This window comes from Drosophila tropicalis, unplaced genomic scaffold, assembly GCF_018151085.1.
Source record: "Drosophila tropicalis isolate 14030-0801.00 unplaced genomic scaffold, ASM1815108v1 contig_158, whole genome shotgun sequence".
In the NCBI taxonomy this organism is placed as follows: domain Eukaryota; kingdom Metazoa; phylum Arthropoda; class Insecta; order Diptera; family Drosophilidae; genus Drosophila; species Drosophila tropicalis.
In genome coordinates this window covers 10,663,680-10,684,364 of record NW_027172602.1, presented here as the reverse complement: position 1 = coordinate 10,684,364, position 20,685 = coordinate 10,663,680, and the positions used below count along the sequence as shown (strand labels likewise).

Sequence of the window (20,685 nt, the reverse complement as noted above, 5' to 3'; positions counted from 1 at the left end):
AAAGAAAACAGAAATGAAAGAGAAGAAGCAAAAATCTTATATAGCCTAATTATACATATACAAGAAACACAAAATTAACAAATAAAATTTAATTACATTTAACTTATATATACATATATATACAATTACATATATATATATATATATATATATAGTATATATATATATATGTGTATATATAAATACATATATATTATATATATATATACATATATAGAAAAAGCAAAGGCAAACTGGTTAAAACAAAATGATAATTAGGGAGAATGTTTTTTTTTTTTTTTTTGAAGTATTATTCATTTTTAACTAGTTATAAACAACAACAAAAAAAACAAAACAAAAACAAATTCTTAAATTTTTCGATTATGAGTCGTTTAGTTTTTGTTTTTAAACAAAACGAAATGAAAAACGCGAGCATGGTTAATAAAGCTTTAATTTGAAGCTATATAAGTATATACATATATATCTATATATATATCTATATATGTATACATATATACGTATAATAGTATATACAAACACACACACACACACACATAGTTATACATATATATATAAAATAAATCATGATGCAATGTAAGGAAATATGATAGAACAAAAACGTCCTCAGTTTATAAATTTTCAAATGAGTGACACGATGCGACATAGCAATAAGATTCCTCCCTCTCATCATCACCCCCTCCAACCATCATACATACTTACAATATATAGCATATACATACATACCTATACCTGATATTAAGAAGGATAGATCCCAATACATACATACATACATATGTATTTATGCGTAGGCATGAGTATTTTTAGTCGAAATCGAAGCAATCGAAATCCAAAGATATAGATCAAATATGAATCCTTCGTTTGTGGGTATCCGATCTGTGAGAGAGTAACCAATGATACGGGCTATTGCAAACTATCGATAAATCGATTATTCGATTATTTCAGAACTCATTAAGACTAGTCAATAGACTTCTTAGTCCAAAGCGAGGATCATCAATCAGATGTTTCAGTTATCTAACTGGATTACTCGAACTGATTGTGAATGTGGTTATTATTGAATAGATTTGGGTGCTCCAATCATAATACATAAACCAGACATACATACATACATACATACATACAAACATATATGAATATTGAGGACATAAACGTGAATTTTTAGCAAACTAAGAGTACATATAAAATAGAAACTGATTTTCAGGATCATACGACATATGCAGTATAAAAAAACTCAACACACACACACACACACACTCATACACAAACAAATACATGCATACATATAAAGGGCAAAACAATTAATAATATAAATAAAATATTATACAAAATATACTTAAGTAAAGAAATGGAAGTAAACAGAAAGGCAAATTCAACTATGACAACAAACACAAAACGACACTTGACAAAGAAGGTAAACAACAACACTTGTAAATAACATTAACTTACACACACACACACACACATACAAACTCACACACACACACACACATACACAGGCATACATATTTTACAATTAGCTAATTTTACATCTAATCTAAAAACGAACAGCAAAGAAGAAAAAATGAAGTAAACGAAACATCGCATGCATTATATTAAAAAACAAAAGTACAGTCTATAATAAAACACATACAAATATATATATATATATGTATACTATATATATATATATATATATATTGATAAAAAATCACAACGCAAAACTTAAGAGACGAGAGTGAGGATGAATAATAACAAAAAGAAAAGAAAACACAAAAAAAAAGAAAGAAAACCAAATCGATATTGCATATGGCAAAGGGAAAATGGAAAAATGAAAAAACGGAGAATGGGAAAATGCAAAACTTATGTAGGTTCGAGTAGGGGAGGAGGAGGCTGGAGGCAAGTGTGTGTTGATGGGAAAACAAATTAATAAAACAAAAAAAATTACCAAGTAATATTATAAAGAAACAAGAAAACAAAAAAAAAACAAACAACAACAACAAAACACATATTAATTATATATTAATTATTATAATAAAACAAAAAACAAAAGAAAAAAATTATTATTAAAGATAATGAAACGAAACACAACAACAACAACAACAACAACATTATTATTATAATGCGATACAATTGAGTAATCAACAAAGAAAACCAAAAACAATTTGACAAAACGTTGTATGATTTTGATCAGAAAAAGTAAAAGTAATAATAATAATAAAAAAAACAAAACAAAAAACAAAAAAAAAAAAACAAATAAAAAAACACATTTTCGATTTGTTACGAAATATACATAAATATAATTATGTGAGTTTTCATTTTGGTTTCATCCAAATCTATGATTTTTGGGGGGTAATCGATTTTGATTCGAAAATGCCCAGCAACCCAGGATCACAGGATTCTCAAAGGAAAACCACTCAGAGGGGCAACCAAACCATAAAGTTGGTCCAGGATATTGAAAGGAATCCTTAAAGTTCTTGCAAATTGAATTCCACTTGAATGTCTCTGATAAGTCCAGTCGATTTGTCATCTTCAGCAAACCACCAACAGATGGAGCTTCAAATGCACAAAGAGAAATGGCCGCCAGAGGGCCAGGAGTGATTTTCCCATCTAAAAGTTGGCCTCGTCTGGCAAAAGTTGGATGACTTGTTTTAAGAACTTTCATTTAGTCAAGTTCCGAACCTCGTCCACAAGGTTGATATTAAAGTAGTTGCCCATCGTTAAATTGAAATGAAAATTTGAATTTGGCTTAGTTATTTAGCCTGCTCTTGAATTTCGAGACACGCTGTTGCTGTACGTGTTCTTCAGATATCCTTAAGCAACATTCGATAGAGAGAAATCAGGAGGAAACTTATGGAAATTGTCAAGAAAATTGAGACAGAATTTCTCAGAGTTTCTTTCTTCTCCAGTAAACAGTAGAGATGACTTATAGCCTATGATTACTTGGTTGTCGAACTTGATGCTGCAGATGCATTCATCTCTCAATGGAAAAGTGTTACTTGATTGCTGCGAAAAGTATGCTATGAAATTTTATAATCACCTAAATACTCTACAAATTGTGATTCGTGTGTGATGTGTGTGTGATTTGGCCTGTTTGTTCTTAATCTCCAATCAATAAAGCATATTATAAAGGAACAGGATCATTTCTTGTATACCCTTCAGGTCAGGTGTCCAATCCGTTTAAAACAATTTCGCCCAACGATAGAAATCACTTGAAAAACTTCCTTTCCACATCATATTGAATAACGCCAAATAAATGAATGAAGCAAGCAAACAAAAAAAGAAAAGAGTGTCTCTGATAAATATCAATGCAGTAGTGTAAGCAATGGACATCTATACCTATAAATAAGTATATCCTTTATTTGTAATAGGCAGCTAAATCCTTGCTCCTTGCGAGGGAAGGGAGGGCGAAAGAGAGATCTTGATGATATGATTTACATGCGACATAATTGCCGTTGATTGAATTGAAGGTTGTGTCACACACACACACACACAAAGGTGAGATGCCACGCCCCGCTTTGGCCTTAGTATCGTATGTCAAAAAGCAACCGAAACAGATGCCAGTCAAGATAAGCCAAAGGGAAAAAGAGAAGAGGGAGAGAGAGAGAGAGGCTCTAATATATACACATATCGCTTTCCTTTTTTTCTGTGATTTTTTTTTTTTTTTTGTAGCTAAACGGAAATGAACACTGCAAGCGGAAAAACACACTATGTGTGTCTGTGAGTGTGTGTGTGAATGATTGTTGATTTTCGCTCTCAACTGAATGTTTGCTGGTTGATTGCCTATTCGAAAAATGATAAAAATAAAAATTTTGAAATCAAATAGGCTTGAAATTACATGAGGACAGTAAAGCAACTTCATCATAGAATTGAAATGTATAACCATCCGGCTGAAAATTTGACTTGTTAGCCAAGTTTCACTGTATGAAGAGTGCTTTAGCTTTTTGTCATTAGTTGTTCGCCGTCATATTTACCAAACTGAAGCCTATTTAGCCAAACAATTAAAGTGTTGAATTACCACTTGAACAATGGCAACAGTTCGTTGAGTTCAGAGCATCGACTAGCCCTTCCCTCTTAGGTGAATTTTACAATCACAGCCAACAAAAAATGTTTTTTGAGCTTATAGCAACAACAACAAAAGAAAAAATATAAAAGTAACAAAATATTTGGAATATATATTTTTTAAGCCGACAGGCGCAGAGGTAACAAAAAAAAAGAGTTGTAGAAAAAGCAAAGTGAATCACAATCAAATGTCTCCCTTTTTTGCAGCTTTTAGCCATTTTCTAATCTGTCTTTCTCTCTCACTCGCACTCTCTCTCTGTCTCCCTCTCTCTCTCTCTCTTTTTGACACTGGCATTAACACCAAAAACAGATTTCTGATTTATTTATTTATATATTATTACATTTGACTGATTGCCGAGTCCCTTTATATAGATGTTTGTGTATGTATGTATTGTGTTTGTATGTATGTATGTGTAGATTTGAAGCATCCCTGTCGCTGGCTAAACTCATGTATTATGAATAAGTTGATTGTCGTGTGCGTCTATTTAGGATCAAGTGTTGATTTTTGTTTTGTGTAACTGGCAAATCATATTATGATGCCATCTATTATGCAGAGAATTTGCCAGAGTGTAAAATATTATTCGAAATCCCATTTATCTGCCAGTAGCAGATAGCACGTGCTTTGAGTTGAAAAAAAAAACAGCAAGAGGCATGTATAATCAACTGTGCCTCAATTGAGGGACAAAACTGTATAATAGAAATCTTGCAGATGTCCTTACTAACTAAAGATCTGAACTAAAGGTGCTCTAGAGTTACACATATTTAGATAGTTAAGAGAATAAGCAAATTGCAATGCTTTGAGAAACACGATTGACCCCCAAATATATGCTATGATTCTACACTAAAACGGGTCATCCTTGAAATGGTTGAGTTACTTTAACAAAGAGAAAGAAAATCTATTTCTATTTTTTTGGCACAGGACAATACACACATACAAATACATACATAGATGTATATTGTATCACACGGCCAATTTGATGACATTATTACGCCAAAATGCACACACTTACACACACACAGACGGGAAGCATACAACTAGAGAGCAAGAGAGAGAGATAGAAGAAAGGAAAGAGGCAAGTTGAGTTCTTTGTCCTTACGCTTGACATGTGTTTTAAGCATGAAAATTTCAATTTTTCGCCTGATAATTTCAATTTGCAACAATGTTGCTCAAAAATTTTTCTCGTTCGACAATTGCAAAACTGATTCGTTGCGCCATCATCAATGGTCTTTTTCTTTTTTTTTATTTTCTTGTACACTTTTTAAGGCATTTGTGTTGTTGCTGTCCATCGTTTCGCTTTTGTTTTGTGGGGTCGACCACAGTCGTTTGGCCACAGCGGGTAAGCCAGCCCGTGACGGTCCTTAAATCGGTTGGTTTGGTCGTTCGGTCGTTTGGTCGATTGGTCGATCAGTCGATCGTCTCCTGCACTGCTCCATAATAATGATGTGATGAGCGTGCCTAAATGGCTATAGAAAATTGTATGTCCCATGTCCCATGTCCCTATGAGATAGATATATCCATATATTTGTCACGGCACGTCCAGTTTATGGGGTAATTTTGCACATTTTGCCGCAATTTCGTCCGTTTCCCTGAGTTGGGCATGGGATTGATGTATTCATTTTGAAGTGTTAAGTGGTCGCGTGTGACCAATTTGCTTGTTGTTCAAGGCACACACAGCTGGGACCCAGATAATGTGTGATGATGTAAGGAAGTAAGGCAAAAGGACTTTGCAGCTGGTATTTGAATTGGCAAACGCCAACGGCAAGTATCATCATCCTTCAGTCACTTTCATCAATAATCGGGGGAATTCCTTAAACCAGGTTGATATCAATCTAAACCAAGACAAAGATGGAAGAGAACAAGATAATAAAATATGAATAATTCGGTTCTGATTTTGAAATATTTGTTTCATTCCTACATATACATAGATTAGATGAGGTTGTTATCTAAACTTCTCTGATTATTAAGAGAGAGATAGAGAGTGAGTCGCGACACTTTTTGTAAACATTTCAAGTCCAAGTCCTCCAATTGAAGAGGATATCATTTAGTTTGAGGGCCAAATTGTGTTGATGCATGATAAATGAAATTTTCATCTCTTGTCTAAATAATAATTTGTTGGTAGTCTGTCAAAATGAACAAATAAAATACACAAATGAAAGCCAAACACAAAAAAAGTAAATGAAGAATTAAAAGGTTTTGCTTTATGCTGCCCTACTCAATGTCCATCTATCATCATCATGATCTACTTCTAGGGCTTCGCATGGATATATAAAACCCTTTTTTTTGCACTTCTCTCCCTGTCCGCATGCTCCTTCACTCTTTCAATATTATTTTACATGGCCAAACAATGCGACGCCACTCGAAATGAACTCCTGAAACTCTGCAGAAAATTACACGCGTCACGAGAGCCAACCAGGTAAACAAGCAACACGGGCAACAACACGGGGCAATGCAAAGGTGTAAAAAGTCAAAACAATGACAAGAAAATTAGCTATAAATGTTGCCCCCTCCTCACCCACTACTCCCCCACGGCAAAACCAACTTCGCGTGCGGGGGTTTTGTGAGTTGTGCAAACGGGAAAAAAAATGGGGGAAAAACAAAAAATGGTTTGCAAGTCAATAAATAAAGAAGAGTTGGTGGAAAGAGCCCAGGCGACAGATATACAGAAGGTTGATTAATGCAGGGCCAAAGGTCTGACAATAAACAATATTTAATTTTACATGTGTAGCTTTGATAAACAGGCAATAAGGGAGAGAGAGAGAGAGGGAACAGGAGCGGAAATAACAACAGACATGAAAATGAAAGTGAGAAACTTTTGTAAATTTAGGCATAGCAGACAATTTAAAGACTCTCAACTAAAAAGGAAACTAAATCTTCTTTATACCTTGGAGTAGGTTCTCCTATATATCATCTCCCTCTCTCTGTCATCTGAGTTCATCATTCATCATTCATAGATTCCATCTAACTGCTGATCCTTACTGAAAGAATTGAATGAATTGATCTATTATCTTTTTTATATAATGATATAAGTATCTGTTAAATACTGTAAAATTTACTTATATAAATAGTTAAGAGAACTTTTCAATCTTTAGTGGACTTTTTCAATGATTACTTTATATATTTTCATTGGGAATCGTTGTTGTTGCTATTTTCCAATGATATTTGTGTAGAAGATAGAGTGAGAGAGAGAGAGAGGAGAGGAGAGTTTCGCAGTAATGTTAACAAAGTTAATTAGTGAGGAATGCCTTTTGTTTTAATTGTCAATGCGAGTTGCGAGATTTGTCCTAGAGCCAGAGCCAGAGTCAGAGTAGAGGCCATGCCCGAACATTAGTTGACGAGCTGCCGAGGTGAGAGACGAGCTTGATGATGAATTCGAAACGGTTGCAATGTGGCAGGGGGTTGGGTTTTGTAGGGGGTTTGACCAAGTTAATTGCATTTCTTTGCAAAAGAATGCCTTTCGTTGAGCGAGTTAGCGCCCTGCGCCGCCCCGCTGCGACCGTTGGCACAACACAAATCAAGCTAACGCGCACTAGGAAACAGCAGAGAGAAAAAAACGAAGAGATGAATTGAAAACAAAATAAAAAGCGGAAGAGGTCCGAGCACTAATAAGGTTAGCACTTTTGAATGGGAAACGCAAAAACTACGAGAGGTAAGCCAAAGGCAATAATATGTACATGTTGTTTGGGAAGGGGCAAGGGACGAATGGAATGAATTCGATTAAAATTACATTTTTTACATTTCACTCACTCGACACATGGGCAAGGGGAGTGGAATAGAGTAGAGTACAGTGGAGTGGAGTGGAGGTTCAGCGGAGCAACAGCAGGACGCTGCGGGAATCCTTTTCTTTTTTCTTGCGCTCTACTGATTGTTGAACGCTCGCACAATTTGCAACTTGCCGTTTGTGTGTGTGTGTGTGTGTGTGTGTGTGCAACTCTCATTTAATTTTACTTTACGCTTTTTTAGAGTTTCATTTGCCAATTGTGGACAAAGGACAACCCTTGGGCACGCCACAGGATCCCGCTTTCTCACTCTCTCTCTCTCGCCGTTGCCCGCCCCTCCAGCCACGGAAGATCGTCGGAAGCAAAGCCGGCCACGTTGTGGGCTCACGTACCCGGCCACAAGCGAGGTCTACCAAAAAGCAACCCCCGTAACGTCCGATGTTCACGTCATCGTCCTCATTCTCATCCACGTACTCGTTTTCGTTCTCGTCGTCGTCGTCGTCGCCGTCGCTGTCGCCGTCATCATCATCATCAAAAAGGACACTTGACGGGTACAACAAAAGCCGATGTTGCGCTGTATTTTATTCTCTATTTGCCTTCCCATTCTTTCATTCAGTCAGTCATTCATTCATTCATTGCGCGCAGCTTTTAGCACCGTTGGCTTCGACTTCAGCTTTTGTGTATCCTTTTTTTTTTTGCTCCTTATGCGCACTGCTCCTGATTATCCTTTCAATTAAATTGTAGCGTAACATTTTCCACATCGTTGACAACACGGCAAGAGACACACTGAGTGAGTGAATGTAGCAACTCCTGCTGGCCGCTTTGTTAGAGACTTCTCCTCCATGTCCTGTAAGTGTTAATGGGTGTGTGTGTGTGTGAGTGAGTGTGTAAATAAGTGTGAATATACCACGGACTGTGCATTGTAAATTGTTGCATAGCAACTTAGTGTGAGTCCAAGAAGATGACTGTTGATTTTGCTAATGGTCTCTCCTTTACACTTATGCAAATTTAACTATAGGTTAGTTTAGCATTAGTAACCAACTAGGAAGTTGCTCTTAGTATAAAGTTTTGTGCCTGGTAATATGAAACGATCCTGTCAATTGGCTGCCCAAACAATGAATCAATTTACAGAGAACAATTGCATTACGGTAGGCACTTCCCCATTACCACCATCTACTTGGAACTGACAGTAAACCGATTTGTTTATGGTTTTTAACAAATTGGTGACCCCGACGATGCTTACGATGCATGCGAGTCGTTTTAAGAGGAAAAACCCTTATCTATGGCGCCACTTGCGGACGGACGGATGTCTGTCTGGCTGCTCTCGTTCTTATTCTTATGCTGATTCGGATGCCAATGCTGCTGATTTATGTGAGATGTGCAGCAAAAAAAACAGCAGTTGGCCTGACGTAACTAGACGAAGAAGTGCTAGAAATTTGTTTGAAACACTTGTCCTTTGTCCTGTTTTGGGTAATTTGTAATACGAAGCCGAGTAAAGTGATGCCAGACTTATTACTTAATCAATATGCCCATTTTTTGTTGTTTCTCTCGAGGTTTTTTCATTTAACTGGAAGTAGTGGAAGATGTTTTGACACTAGGATAACAACACAACACTCAATACCCCTTGAAAAAGGACACGCCGTAGATAGGCAGATAGCGCAACTATGAGTGGCAATTGGAACTGGCGTTTCTCTTATTTTTTGTACTACTTTTTTTTTTTTTGTTTTCTTTTCTTTGGGTGCCATTTCTAACGCTCTCAATTTCGTAACGATACTTATCTACCTGATTACAATGATGATCCTTCCTTCTGCTCGTTGAACTATTTTCAGGCAACAGGAGCAGCAGCAGCAGCAGATGTTGATTGGGAAAAGATTTTGCAACTGTCGTCATATGTTCTATTTTATTTCAGTTTCTCTTAATTCTTTAAGGCTAATTCACGGCACTCGACATGAGGTCCTCGATAAGCAGCCAGCTCTTCGTCTGGCTTGACCATTGGGTGCTCAATTGGCTTGACCACGGAAATGACCAAGAGGCAACCTCGAATGCTAGTGCATTCAATGGGCATTTATATCTGGAAGGGATTCATATAAAGGGGGGAGCCAGCATTGTCCACAGCACGACCGCCTGGTATGAATGAAGCTGTTACGCATTGCGCACCCTAAAAACTTCATTCACAGTGCTCCTCCTCTATATTGTTTGACGAACTTTGCTTTATATTACTTTCGATTGTGACGTCCGTTCCCTAGTCTGGTCTATCGCTCTCTCTCTCTCTCTGACTATATAGTTCAGTCATATATAGAGCTGAGTCGGGGCATTAGTGTTGAGGCACGCCTGCATACATTCATATGGGTTGTTTTCCTCACCTTCAACCTCAACTTCGACCATTCAAATCTACATATTTTATATGTAAGACCCGGAAACACATTATTTGTGGACAGAACTGGTAAACAAGCAACAAAAATGATTAAAAATCTTAAAGTGAGTAACCTTACCTTACCTTGTTTTATCATTTCAAATATTAGCTTAATTTTGATCTTGTTGACGGTTTGAACACTTTAAATTTATGTGCGAATTTTGCTACCAAAAGTTATACTTTAAAAATTTTGAACTCAATACGAATTGTTACGAACACGGTAAAAAAAAATTTATACAAATGCGGAAAAAGTTAGAGATGGAAAATAATTTTTGGATTTGTCACCTAGTTTTCTCCATCTCCTTTGGGCCCTTCAGGGTTTATTTGCCCTTGCAGGCTGCAAAGGCTATCAGCGCACTGAGCGTAGACTTTACGCTCTCTGTCCGGTTATAATCATCCATCAAGTTGTTTTGTGAAAAATTGATCGGTTGTCGCTGACGGGGCATCATCGGCGGAGACGTGGTCCATTTCTGAGGTACGGCATGTGCCTCAGGGCTTTTCGGTTTGTTAAAGTCATACAGTGGTTTCTTAAGAACGTCCTTCAAATCGGGCAAGCGTTCGATATCGAGTATGGGCAATTGGTTCATGTCATTCCGTGGCGGCTCCGGAAATGGTGAACCACGTATACGCTTCCTCTCGGACTCGGGTATTTCAATCGTATAAGGGTGTCTTTTGATAAAGGAATCGATCAGCATTTTAGTTGTTGGGCAGCAGTTGTTTCGTTTTGCCTCCAGCACCTTCTTTCCCTCAGGACCTGCAGGATTTATGGCAAGTAAAATACCATTGGAGGAGACAGCGAGGAAAACCGAGATTAATTTTCTCACCCATTGCCAAATCCTTTGCTACTTTTAGCATAAACCAGTGATTGCGTACTTTCTTCCACATGGCTATTACAGTTTTGGACTTGGAAAATTAATTGGAAACCACCGAAAACACTTTGAGTCGAAAAGAGAGGCACACTTTTAACTTTAGAATATGAGACGAAAACTAAGCTATAAAAAAAAATGATTTGTTTTCATAAAAATTTGTTTACAAAAACAAAAATAAAATTGAAATATCTAGAACTAGATGTGTTCGACTCCACAACCTATCCAAAAATGAAATCCATAGAGCCCCAACATCGTATGTGGACAAATCATGGCCTACTACAGAGAACCTGGTCAAAACAAAAGTTTGTCAGTGCCAACATGATGTAGGTAAATTGTATTTTTCGTTTCATCATTCAAGTTGGGTGTGCTGCTTTTTATTTATCGAGACGAAAGGAAATGAAATGACCGGAAGTTAAATCAAGCCAACTTCAAATTGATAAAGGAACAGAGAAAATAACATACACAAATAGACGAACCAACAAAAATTTGCCAAAAATATTCCATCAAATTGCACAGGAGGACCACAGAGAGTCAAGTCCTGGTCCAGTTCATGTCCATGCCGGTCACGTAACAAACTAAACTAAATACAAATATTCTGCTCCAGAGGGAAGGTGTTGACCCTTTGCGAATAATTCAAATAAAATTTACACCTAAGACCAAAAAAAAAAAAAAATATATATATATATATAAAGCTAAGACCTAGACCGAACCAAAGCGAACCGAACGGAAATCCTTTTTCAATTTTAAAAAGAGACAGCAAATACATACATGTGGCAATAAGTCTGAGTCAGAAGGAGAAGGACAAGTGGCTGGAAGAAATTTATATAAATTGAGTTGCTGGCCACTGAAGTTGATTATGGTCTCAACGCTTCAACGAATCTGAGCCAACAAATTTTCTCAATTCGTTTAAAAAATATAGGAAAAAAATCCACAACAAAATCAACACCAAAATGCCAGCCAGTCAAGGATATGTGAATATATGTATGTATGTATGTATTCATGTGGGCATGTGTGTCGGTCTAAGCCCTACGGCTCACATATCAGCAAGCATTAAAACAAAGTGGGCATCAATGTATAGAACCCGAATTTGAGACCTCCACCTCCACCTCACCCAAACAACCCCACTCCGATCTGTGGAGTAGGGAAGTGGGACGGGTGGCGGTGGCATTCGGCGTTGTGTTACTCAATTTGGTGAAAACACAAAAAAAAAAATAGAAGGAGGGCCACAAGAAAAGCAAATAAAAGAATTGTCTACAAACTTTAGGCAGAATCCTTAACACTCTACAAACTAATAAAAACCCAAAATCTTATCTCCATCAAAGAAACATTTGTTTTTTTTTTTTTGACAATTTTAAATATTTAAAAAAATAAAAAGAATTTTAAAGAAAAGACAACAAAAGTCCATGCAAAACTGTGTCCTTTCATAGTCTAAGAGAGCATTGTAATTAAGGATATATGTAATTAGTTTCATTTGGCATTTTGATTATTGCAAATACTCTATCCTGGCAAGAGTATCAAAAACAATAGGAAAAAGGCGGAGAACACAAAAAAAAGGGGTCGTGTCTTCTTTCATTTTGCCACCGACTCGACTGACTACTTTGCGGATCACAACAATGGCCCATGGACTGAGGGATGGTAGCGGATTGGGGGCATTCACTTATCTAACGGGTCCGAAATTATTTACGCCTAAAGCAGCAAAGCCGATTTGTGGACTCCACCCTAAAACCCACACCCAAACCCAATCTCCATCCCAATCCCCAATCCCAATCCTTCCCCTACCATACACATGCAAATGATGGCCAGCTGTTGGTCTCCGAGGTTTATCTCTTGGAACGGAAGTCGGAAAAACGAATTCGTGTGAAAAATTGACATTGTCCTGGTCCAGTGTCAACTTCCAATGAAAAAACAGGACAAGTGCGAGAGTATCCTGTGCGTGTGTGTGTGTTTATTTGTATCGCTTGTCACACTTATTAATTGCATTTCGATAATAATTTCATGCTCATTAACAGGGCAAGTCCTGGATATGCTCGTCTGTGTAATGTGTCCCCTGTCCTTCGTATTAGTTACACCAACCGTGTGTAGCCCTTCTCCTCCTCCTCTTGCTCCTGCTGCTCTGCTCTGCTTGTTGTCGTTAAACAGTCGCTAATTGGAGACGCCGCCGCCGCCGCCGCCGCCGACTCTGCCGTTGACACACATGTGTAACACAAAACCGCATTTAAGACATGGGCCTCGGACCAACCACCAAAAAACGAAACAAAAAAATATCATACGTAATAAAAATAAAAGTCAACTCCTCACTTACTACCCATGCGTTCAGTTCCGGCGAAGCACTAAAACTGTGCTCAGTTGCCAAAGAGGAAAGGAGAATGTTTTACACTTGAACTTGACCTGTCGGTTGGGGGGTGAGAGCTATGGGTATTGCGGGTGTGAGGTTAGAGCAATTGGAAATGCTATGACTCCGATCCGGGGGGGTTAAGCACTTGCCAGCACCCCGGACCTTTCAATGTAGCAGAACTCATTAGTTATCGATTTCATGGCCATAATTTGGCATGACAAGATTGCAAAACGTTGCAGTTAGTAGCACACCCTTTCCCAGCCCATCTTAAACGTTCAGATTAGGTTACTACATATACGTTTTACACTTAAGGACATCACCACGAAATAGAAGGACTCTGTTGAGAAGCCATTTTAATATATATCTTGGCAACTTTCTTTAATTTTGATTGAGAATTCCATTGAGAGGTCTTTAAGAAATTTGGTCTTTAAACGAAATATGTTCGAACAGCTGCTGCCAATGGCCGAAAATCAAGTTGATGGCCATAATGTTGTAGAATGTTTCCCTATTTGGGTAGATATTTCGTTATTTCTTCTTCTTGTTGTTTTCATATTTCTCTACTGCTTTTTTTTTAATAAATTTCAATGCAGAGAGCAAGTGGGAGTCCTGGACACACACAGGACAGTGGAAGTCTGTTGAGGTCTGGGTGTGTGAGGACATTTCACTGCCGTTAGCGTCTGACGTCCCTTTGGCCAGTTTTCATCAGTCAGTGCTTTTTTTTTTTTTTTTTTTTGTTTTGCTGTTGTTTTTGTTCTGTGTTTGCTGTTGCCTGACTGAAACTTTTGCATGGCTCATTTGAGTACAAGTTCCTCTTCATTTATTTATTTTATTGCGGCCTCATTCGCGTTATGAACTCAATGGTCTGTGGACATTATTTTAATAATTGCACAACAACAACAACAACAGCAGGAGCAGGAGCAAAAGTAACAAGAGCTGGAGGAGATGAAGCCATCCTCTCATTCGTCCTTTGGTATGGATGTATATACGTCCAGCCACCCCCAATTTGGTAGCCTTTTTGATATGCTGTTGTTTGCTCTTTATTACTCGCATTCCATTGATTTTCATGGATTGTTCTTGTTGTTGTTTGCATTTTGTTAATAAAGTTCATATTGTTGCTGTTGCCGTTGTTGTTGTTATTGGTCAACCGGAAGACATGCCATACCGTCTACCATTTAAGGCATCTACCTAAATGAGACGAACTACTCTTTTGAATCTGTAGGCTAAGCTTAGCTTACACATATTTTGTGGCCTAATTTATAGTGAGTGGATCAATTGGGTGAAAAAACACAAAACACTGTAAAAGAAAACCCAGAAACTAGGATCAATGATCGATCCTACACACACACACACACACACACATAGAGAGAGAAAGAGGATCTCTCAGTTGTTGGGTTTTTGTTTGTGCCATTGTTAAGGGGTGTGGCCTGAACAAGGGATTAAGACAAGTGGCCAGGCGTGGCGTTACACAATGGGAAAACAAAAGATCACCGATCATCCACCTGCGATAAAGGATTAACCAGCATTCAATGGGCAAGCGAAACACAGCCGACAGTTAGTCTAGCGAGCATCCTTTTCGCATGCATTTCAAAATCTCTTCACATATCCTCTACATGAAAGGAACCTAAATGCAGCTTAGCCGAAATGCTAATGTGAAAGCCCATCGCTCCCTATTATATGCCATTATATGGGCTCGATAAGAGCCCACACACATGTATCCTGTGTGGGTTAAGGCTCTTTACTTAAGGCTTTTACCATTTTAGCCCATTCAGCTCATTGTTGGCCACAAATTGTTGAACAAAGCAAAGAATGGCAAAGAACATAGCGCCGGCGCTGTCATGTGATCGATCGGCAACAACATACCTATCTATAAGTATATACTTATGCATATTGTCTATTAGTTGAAATCTTTCCACAAAGGCGGTCCCTAGCACCCACGCCCATAGTCAGACTCCAAGTCATTTCAAGAACATTGCAACTGCCAACATTTGGCCCTGTCCTTTACCACATTTCCTCACAACTTTTTTAAAGTAATAAATGCCTACGGAGACATATAGATCCCAAATATCATTCCATTTAAGTGCAACTGGCTGAGTGAAATGATTTCAAATTCAGTTCGCCAAAAAGGGGGAAAAAAGTGAACCGTTTCAATGCAAATTTCTTGCATTTTTCAGACAAACTGCTCCTGTGGGATTAGATACACTACTCTCTACTACTATTCTACTCCACTTTAAGGTTTTTTGTTTTTTGTTGGACCGGGGAAAAGGTTTGTTCGTTTGCGTAGGTTTTGTAGGTCTTGTTTTGATTGTTTGTGTTAGGTTTGAATCTCGCCAGAGACCGATGAGCTCTATGTTTTTAATCAGTGCAGCTTCCGTTTTTTTTCTCTTGGATGACTGTTTCTCTCTAGTTTTTTTTTTTTTTCACTTTCATCAATCCAACCATTTGGGTTCGTCTGCCGTTGTGTCACCGAGCTAGGCAGTCAGTCAGTCAGTCAACAGTGTGTTTGTGTGTGTGCGATATTTGTCAACAAGCGGAACTATAAATATGCAAGCAATGCCTGGAAAATGGGAAAATTTGCCATCATCTGGTCACCCAAGCTTTGCTGTGCTGTGCTGTGCTTGTTGTAGCCGTATTTTCAGCAGACACTGTATAGAGAGTAGGCTTTGATATTTCACTCAAACCAATTTTCAAACTGACGTGGTTTCGAGTCCCTCACATATTTCATTTCGATTTTTACTTTTTACGTTCTGGTACATCCATTTTTTACACTCTCGACGAAAGTGCAAAAAATATATTCAAAAGGATAGATAGATTCTTCATGCACACAACAACACACACAAACAAACCAAAAAGGATATCGTACACAGAGAGCCATCTGAACGGAACTGTTCTCTCTGTATATAAGAATATACATAAATCGCGTATACTATCCGTTTGTCGAGTGTTGTGCGTGTGTGTTATTATCTGAAATCAAGCAAAACTTGGATTATCCTTTTCTCTTTTTTTCTTTGGTTTTTGTTTTTGTGTGGCAAAATTCAAAGCAATCGGTCCATTGAGCAAAAGATAAAGCAGAAGCAGACCAGTGGATCAATCAGGGTGTCCGTTCTGTAACCGGCTGAACGTGTGGCACTTGTAGATGAGAACATAGAATGTTGCGTCAAGCCCAGTTCAATACCCTGGGAAGGGTCTTTCGCTTCAAGCTGCGTTCTCTGGCTAAAGGTGAGTCCAACCATATATTTTCAAAGCCTTCAACTGATATCAAGTTGGTGGAAGTCAATGAGATGAGGACAATCCATAACATATTACATGGATGTGTTTCCCTTTTAGTGGTTTCTTTATTTAAATTGAATTTCTCTTCTCTTTCAAGCCCCAGAGTGTTATCAGCCGATTGCCGGATCGCGTTCGTTTGGTGATGTTGCCAAGAACCCGCTAAAGATGCCCCAAACAATGATCATGGCTATGCCAATGTCAATGCCGCAATCGAGCAGTTTGGCCAGTTGCCTCTACCAGGCAAATACATCGCCAATGACCTCCTCTTTGGTGGTCAAGTGCAAGCACTCGATTTCGATATTACCCGATTATACAAAACAGCAAAAACAAAAACCAAACGCCGCCCATGGAGGTAACAATGGAGTGAATCAGCAACACTTTCATCAAAACCACAATCACCCGGATAATCGTGCTGGCATATCGACGAAAGCAGAGCAACTGGAGGAGAAGAATCCGCAGCAGCAAGAGCAGGATCAACAACAACCAGAAGTATCGCAGCCAGTACCTTTCCGTCGATCAGTGCCACGACCTATGCACAATCCATTGAGTCGCCGTCACACAGTGGATCGTGCACGTCTTCAGTATATCAATGATATGTTCAAGGAACTGGCCAATGAGGTTGAAACCCGCAAGCCCAGGACTAAGAAATTTGTCTCCCGTCAGTCATTGCACTCGGGACGCATGGATAAAATTGATTAATGACAAGCAGATATTCCCACTCCCCCATATTATTATTTATGTTATATATAAACTAAGTGTTATTTAGTTTCTGTCAACCAAATCTCGAAGGCGGATGAAGCCTTCATTATTTAGCGTTCTATTTTTCCCTTTTGTTTTGGATCTGGATGGATGAATATTGTTAGAAAGAAGATTATTTACAAACAATTCGACTTAAATTATATATAAATAAATTGTGCCGCACGAAAATCTCACTTCTCACTTATTTCGCAATATAAAGATAAAGCTCTACCGTACCCCCTATGGGTGGGTTGAGCGGGTGTTCCGTTGGTTGGTTCGTCGGTCGTTCGGTCGGTATATCAGGGTCGCCAGGGCAACAAAGACCAACAAGAAAAAAAATCATAACGACAACCGGCAACACATAAGCCGCCATGTAACGGATGTGCGATGTGCAGCAACTGTAACAGGCAACCAGCAAACACACACACACACACCTCTCTACACACAGGGGCACACTCACTGCATGCAACATGTAACAAGGAAGACGAAGAAAAAAAATAAAGCGAGGCGGCATTTCGCTGAGAATCACAAAATGGGTTGCACATGAAATGCGGATGGATTGGGGAGGAGGATGAGTGGCCCATCGAGGTGGTCCCTGTTGGAGAGTTGTTACTGTTCCTGTTGTTGCAACTCGAACTCAAAGCTGCCCAAGGGCCACTCGATAGCGAATGAGACTGCAAAAAACAACAACAAAAAATGAACGAAAATATACCAAAAACGAGTTGGTGTGGCCAAGAGAGAGAGAGAGAGAAAAAGCATGGAAAATAGCCAAGAGGAGTTGAAAGGTTGCCACTTCCTACATAATGCATAAGAAATCCATCTTGGTCATTCATGAATGGTGAGGTACAGTTGTGACCAAAAGACAAGGATCCTTACAGACTTACTTTATAGTGTGACAAAAGTCAATGAAATTTCGTTCAACTGCCTGGAATCTAAATGACCAGGCTTAAGTATGTTATAATGTCGCATACTCAATGCTTAGCAAGTCCTTTATTATGATTGCTCAGACTATTTACCAGTGTTGGCAACTGCTTTGAGAAGGGATGCAAATTAGCTTTTTCACTTACTTTTTGTCTTACCTGTTTCGTATGTACCGACTCCCCCATATCCATTCCTATTCACATCTCGTGTGGCCTAGTGTGTGCCCCGACCGTTTCATTGTTTTGTCGAGCATCGTTTTCGCATCCATTGAATTGAACGCTTGGTTTAAGCGTTTCACTTTCAACTCCGTTTGATGTGCACACAAGTAGCTGACGTTTTTTGGGCATACAAATCACACTAAACCGAAATGCGTCAAGGCGGCAGCAGTAGCTTAACTATGCACACACACACACACACACACAGAGAAAGAGATACTAGATGGCTTTCCTTTGAGTGCTCGATATCGCACAAGCACCCATAGAAGAAACAAACAAAACAAAAAAACGGAAACGAAAGCATAAGGGGGGCGGGGAGAGAAAAATGCCCGCAAAAAACGAACGCAGAGGAGAAATTGCAAGAGCCGGAGCCAAGGCTGGGAACTGAAGCAGAAGTATGAGTAAAAGGCGGAGATCTAAACAAAAAGCTGACTACACAAACCAAGTCAGAACGGATGCCAGCATCGACAAGGATTGACTTTGCATCCACATCCACATTCACATCACCCCCTCCCAATCGCCACCTCATGTTCCCTACTCTTATTCGTGTCCGTGTATCCCTGTGCCTGGCCCTGGCAATCCCTCCTGATACACATATATCCTGTTTGTGCTGAGATTTAGCTTTGAGCTATGGATATCGTTAGAGATTGCCGTCTGTCGAGCTGCGACGAGCTCATCGATTCGGTTTATGAGGCGTATGAGCGGGAAGAGAACCGTGCCAGTTTACATGCTCCTGCACATCGCTATTTGCTTCCCATTTTTTTTTTTTTTGTTTTACTCTACTTTTTTTCCTCTTTTCTTTTCGTTTTTTTTTTTTTTTTTGCTTTTTTAATTACATCCTCCATTGAAAGGGATGCAACGTCAACCTAACCAAAGCCAGCCAAACCAAAAACTTGTTCAAATGCCATGGTTTGCCTTTGGCCTACCATCAGATATCACACGGGGGAATGTTCCCATCGTCATCGTCATCGTCGTCGTTGCCTCAGTGTCGTTAGTTTATTGCAAAATTCGAATAAAGACTTGGCCAGTGGGCGTGGCATGTTAACAAAACAAAAAGGAAAACGACACCAAACCAAAAGGGAGAAAAATCGCAGAAAATCGGAAAATTGCCCGGCACTCACGAGAGTATGAAATGCTGATACAAAATCGTTTCAAACCACATCGAAAGAAATAAAGCTGCAATAACTAATTTGTTTAACTAAATCTAGATCGATTACCTATGGACAGGTGAATCAGGATTTGTGGTCATAAAGCTCTTCCATTATTAATTCTTTATATTTTGGCTATTTCTTTATATTTCAAATCAAAAGGGCATATAAAAGTCTCCATCGTTGCGACACCCTGGGATCCAGGACGATTCCTTAACACTCGAAAAGCAAACATAAGCTCATGGTTCCCGACTCAAAACTTTCAGATATGGAGTTTTGTTTTTTAAACTTTGGGATTTTTGAAAAAGAACAGAGTTAATATTAAATTATAGTTTAAATGGGTTAAGTTTGTTGAAGAAACATTCGATATTTCTTCGAGTGTGACCAACTGCAGGAATGGGAGTGTGTCAGGTAAGTTCCATCGCGTGTGCCACTCAGTTCAATTGTGCAAGGGATTGCGATGCGCCGCCATCAACAACATCATCATCATCATTACCATCAGCATCATCATCATCACGGTCGTCGTCATCTGGTCCCAGGTTCAGGATTCCTTTTTTTTCTGTTTTTGCCACGACGTTGTCGTTAACGTTTCGGGGTACTTTGGGGATTTTGTACAGATTTACATGCAAACAATCAAGATATGCTCGAGCTTTCAAGTGGCGCTGCTCGGGGACCCAGACCCAGACCCGGACCCGGACACGGTAGCTGGAGTCGTGTGCCAATACGTCATGTAGTGTATGCCTCAACAGAAAACGAGAACGGCAAAAAAAAAGAACCAAGAGTTTGAAAAAGAGAGATAGAGAGCGTGGGATTGGGAGGAGTAACTCCGACCCACCTTTTCTTTTCTTTTTTTTGTTGTTTCTTCTTTTTGGACCGATTGGGGATTGGTAAATGCCCCCAATGCACGTTTCGTTTGCTTTTCACATCTTTTCACCTTTGATTTGCCATCCTTGTTGTTGTTGCTCTCAATTGTTTCGCTCTTGTTATTTTATTTTTTTCCTTTTCCATGTTTGTTAAATAAACAACT

The 20,685-nt window shown here is 38.8% G+C and overlaps 1 protein-coding gene and 1 long non-coding RNA gene across 3 annotated transcripts; one reads left to right on the top strand and one right to left on the bottom strand.

The window, feature by feature from the left end:
* Positions 1 to 5,238: 5,238 nt before the first annotated feature.
* LOC137586598 (uncharacterized) lies at positions 5,239 to 11,262 on the bottom strand. Of its 2 annotated transcripts, XR_011033806.1 has the most exons (5): positions 10,990 to 11,262; positions 10,250 to 10,919; positions 10,116 to 10,192; positions 9,535 to 10,053; positions 5,239 to 5,865 (listed from the first exon to the last, which is right to left on the bottom strand). It is a non-coding gene; the product is annotated as an uncharacterized lncRNA (long non-coding RNA). The 2 variants fall into 2 exon arrangements; XR_011033805.1 differs by having other exon boundaries at positions 9,535 to 10,192.
* Positions 11,263 to 16,091: 4,829 nt separating this feature from the next.
* LOC137587019 (uncharacterized) lies at positions 16,092 to 17,562 on the top strand. Its single transcript, XM_068303251.1, has 2 exons — positions 16,092 to 16,585; positions 16,734 to 17,562. Exons 1-2 carry the CDS (start codon positions 16,516 to 16,518, stop codon positions 17,333 to 17,335), a joined length of 672 nt encoding a protein of 223 aa, XP_068159352.1. The 5' UTR covers positions 16,092 to 16,515; the 3' UTR covers positions 17,336 to 17,562.
* The last annotated feature ends 3,123 nt before the right edge of the window (positions 17,563 to 20,685 follow it).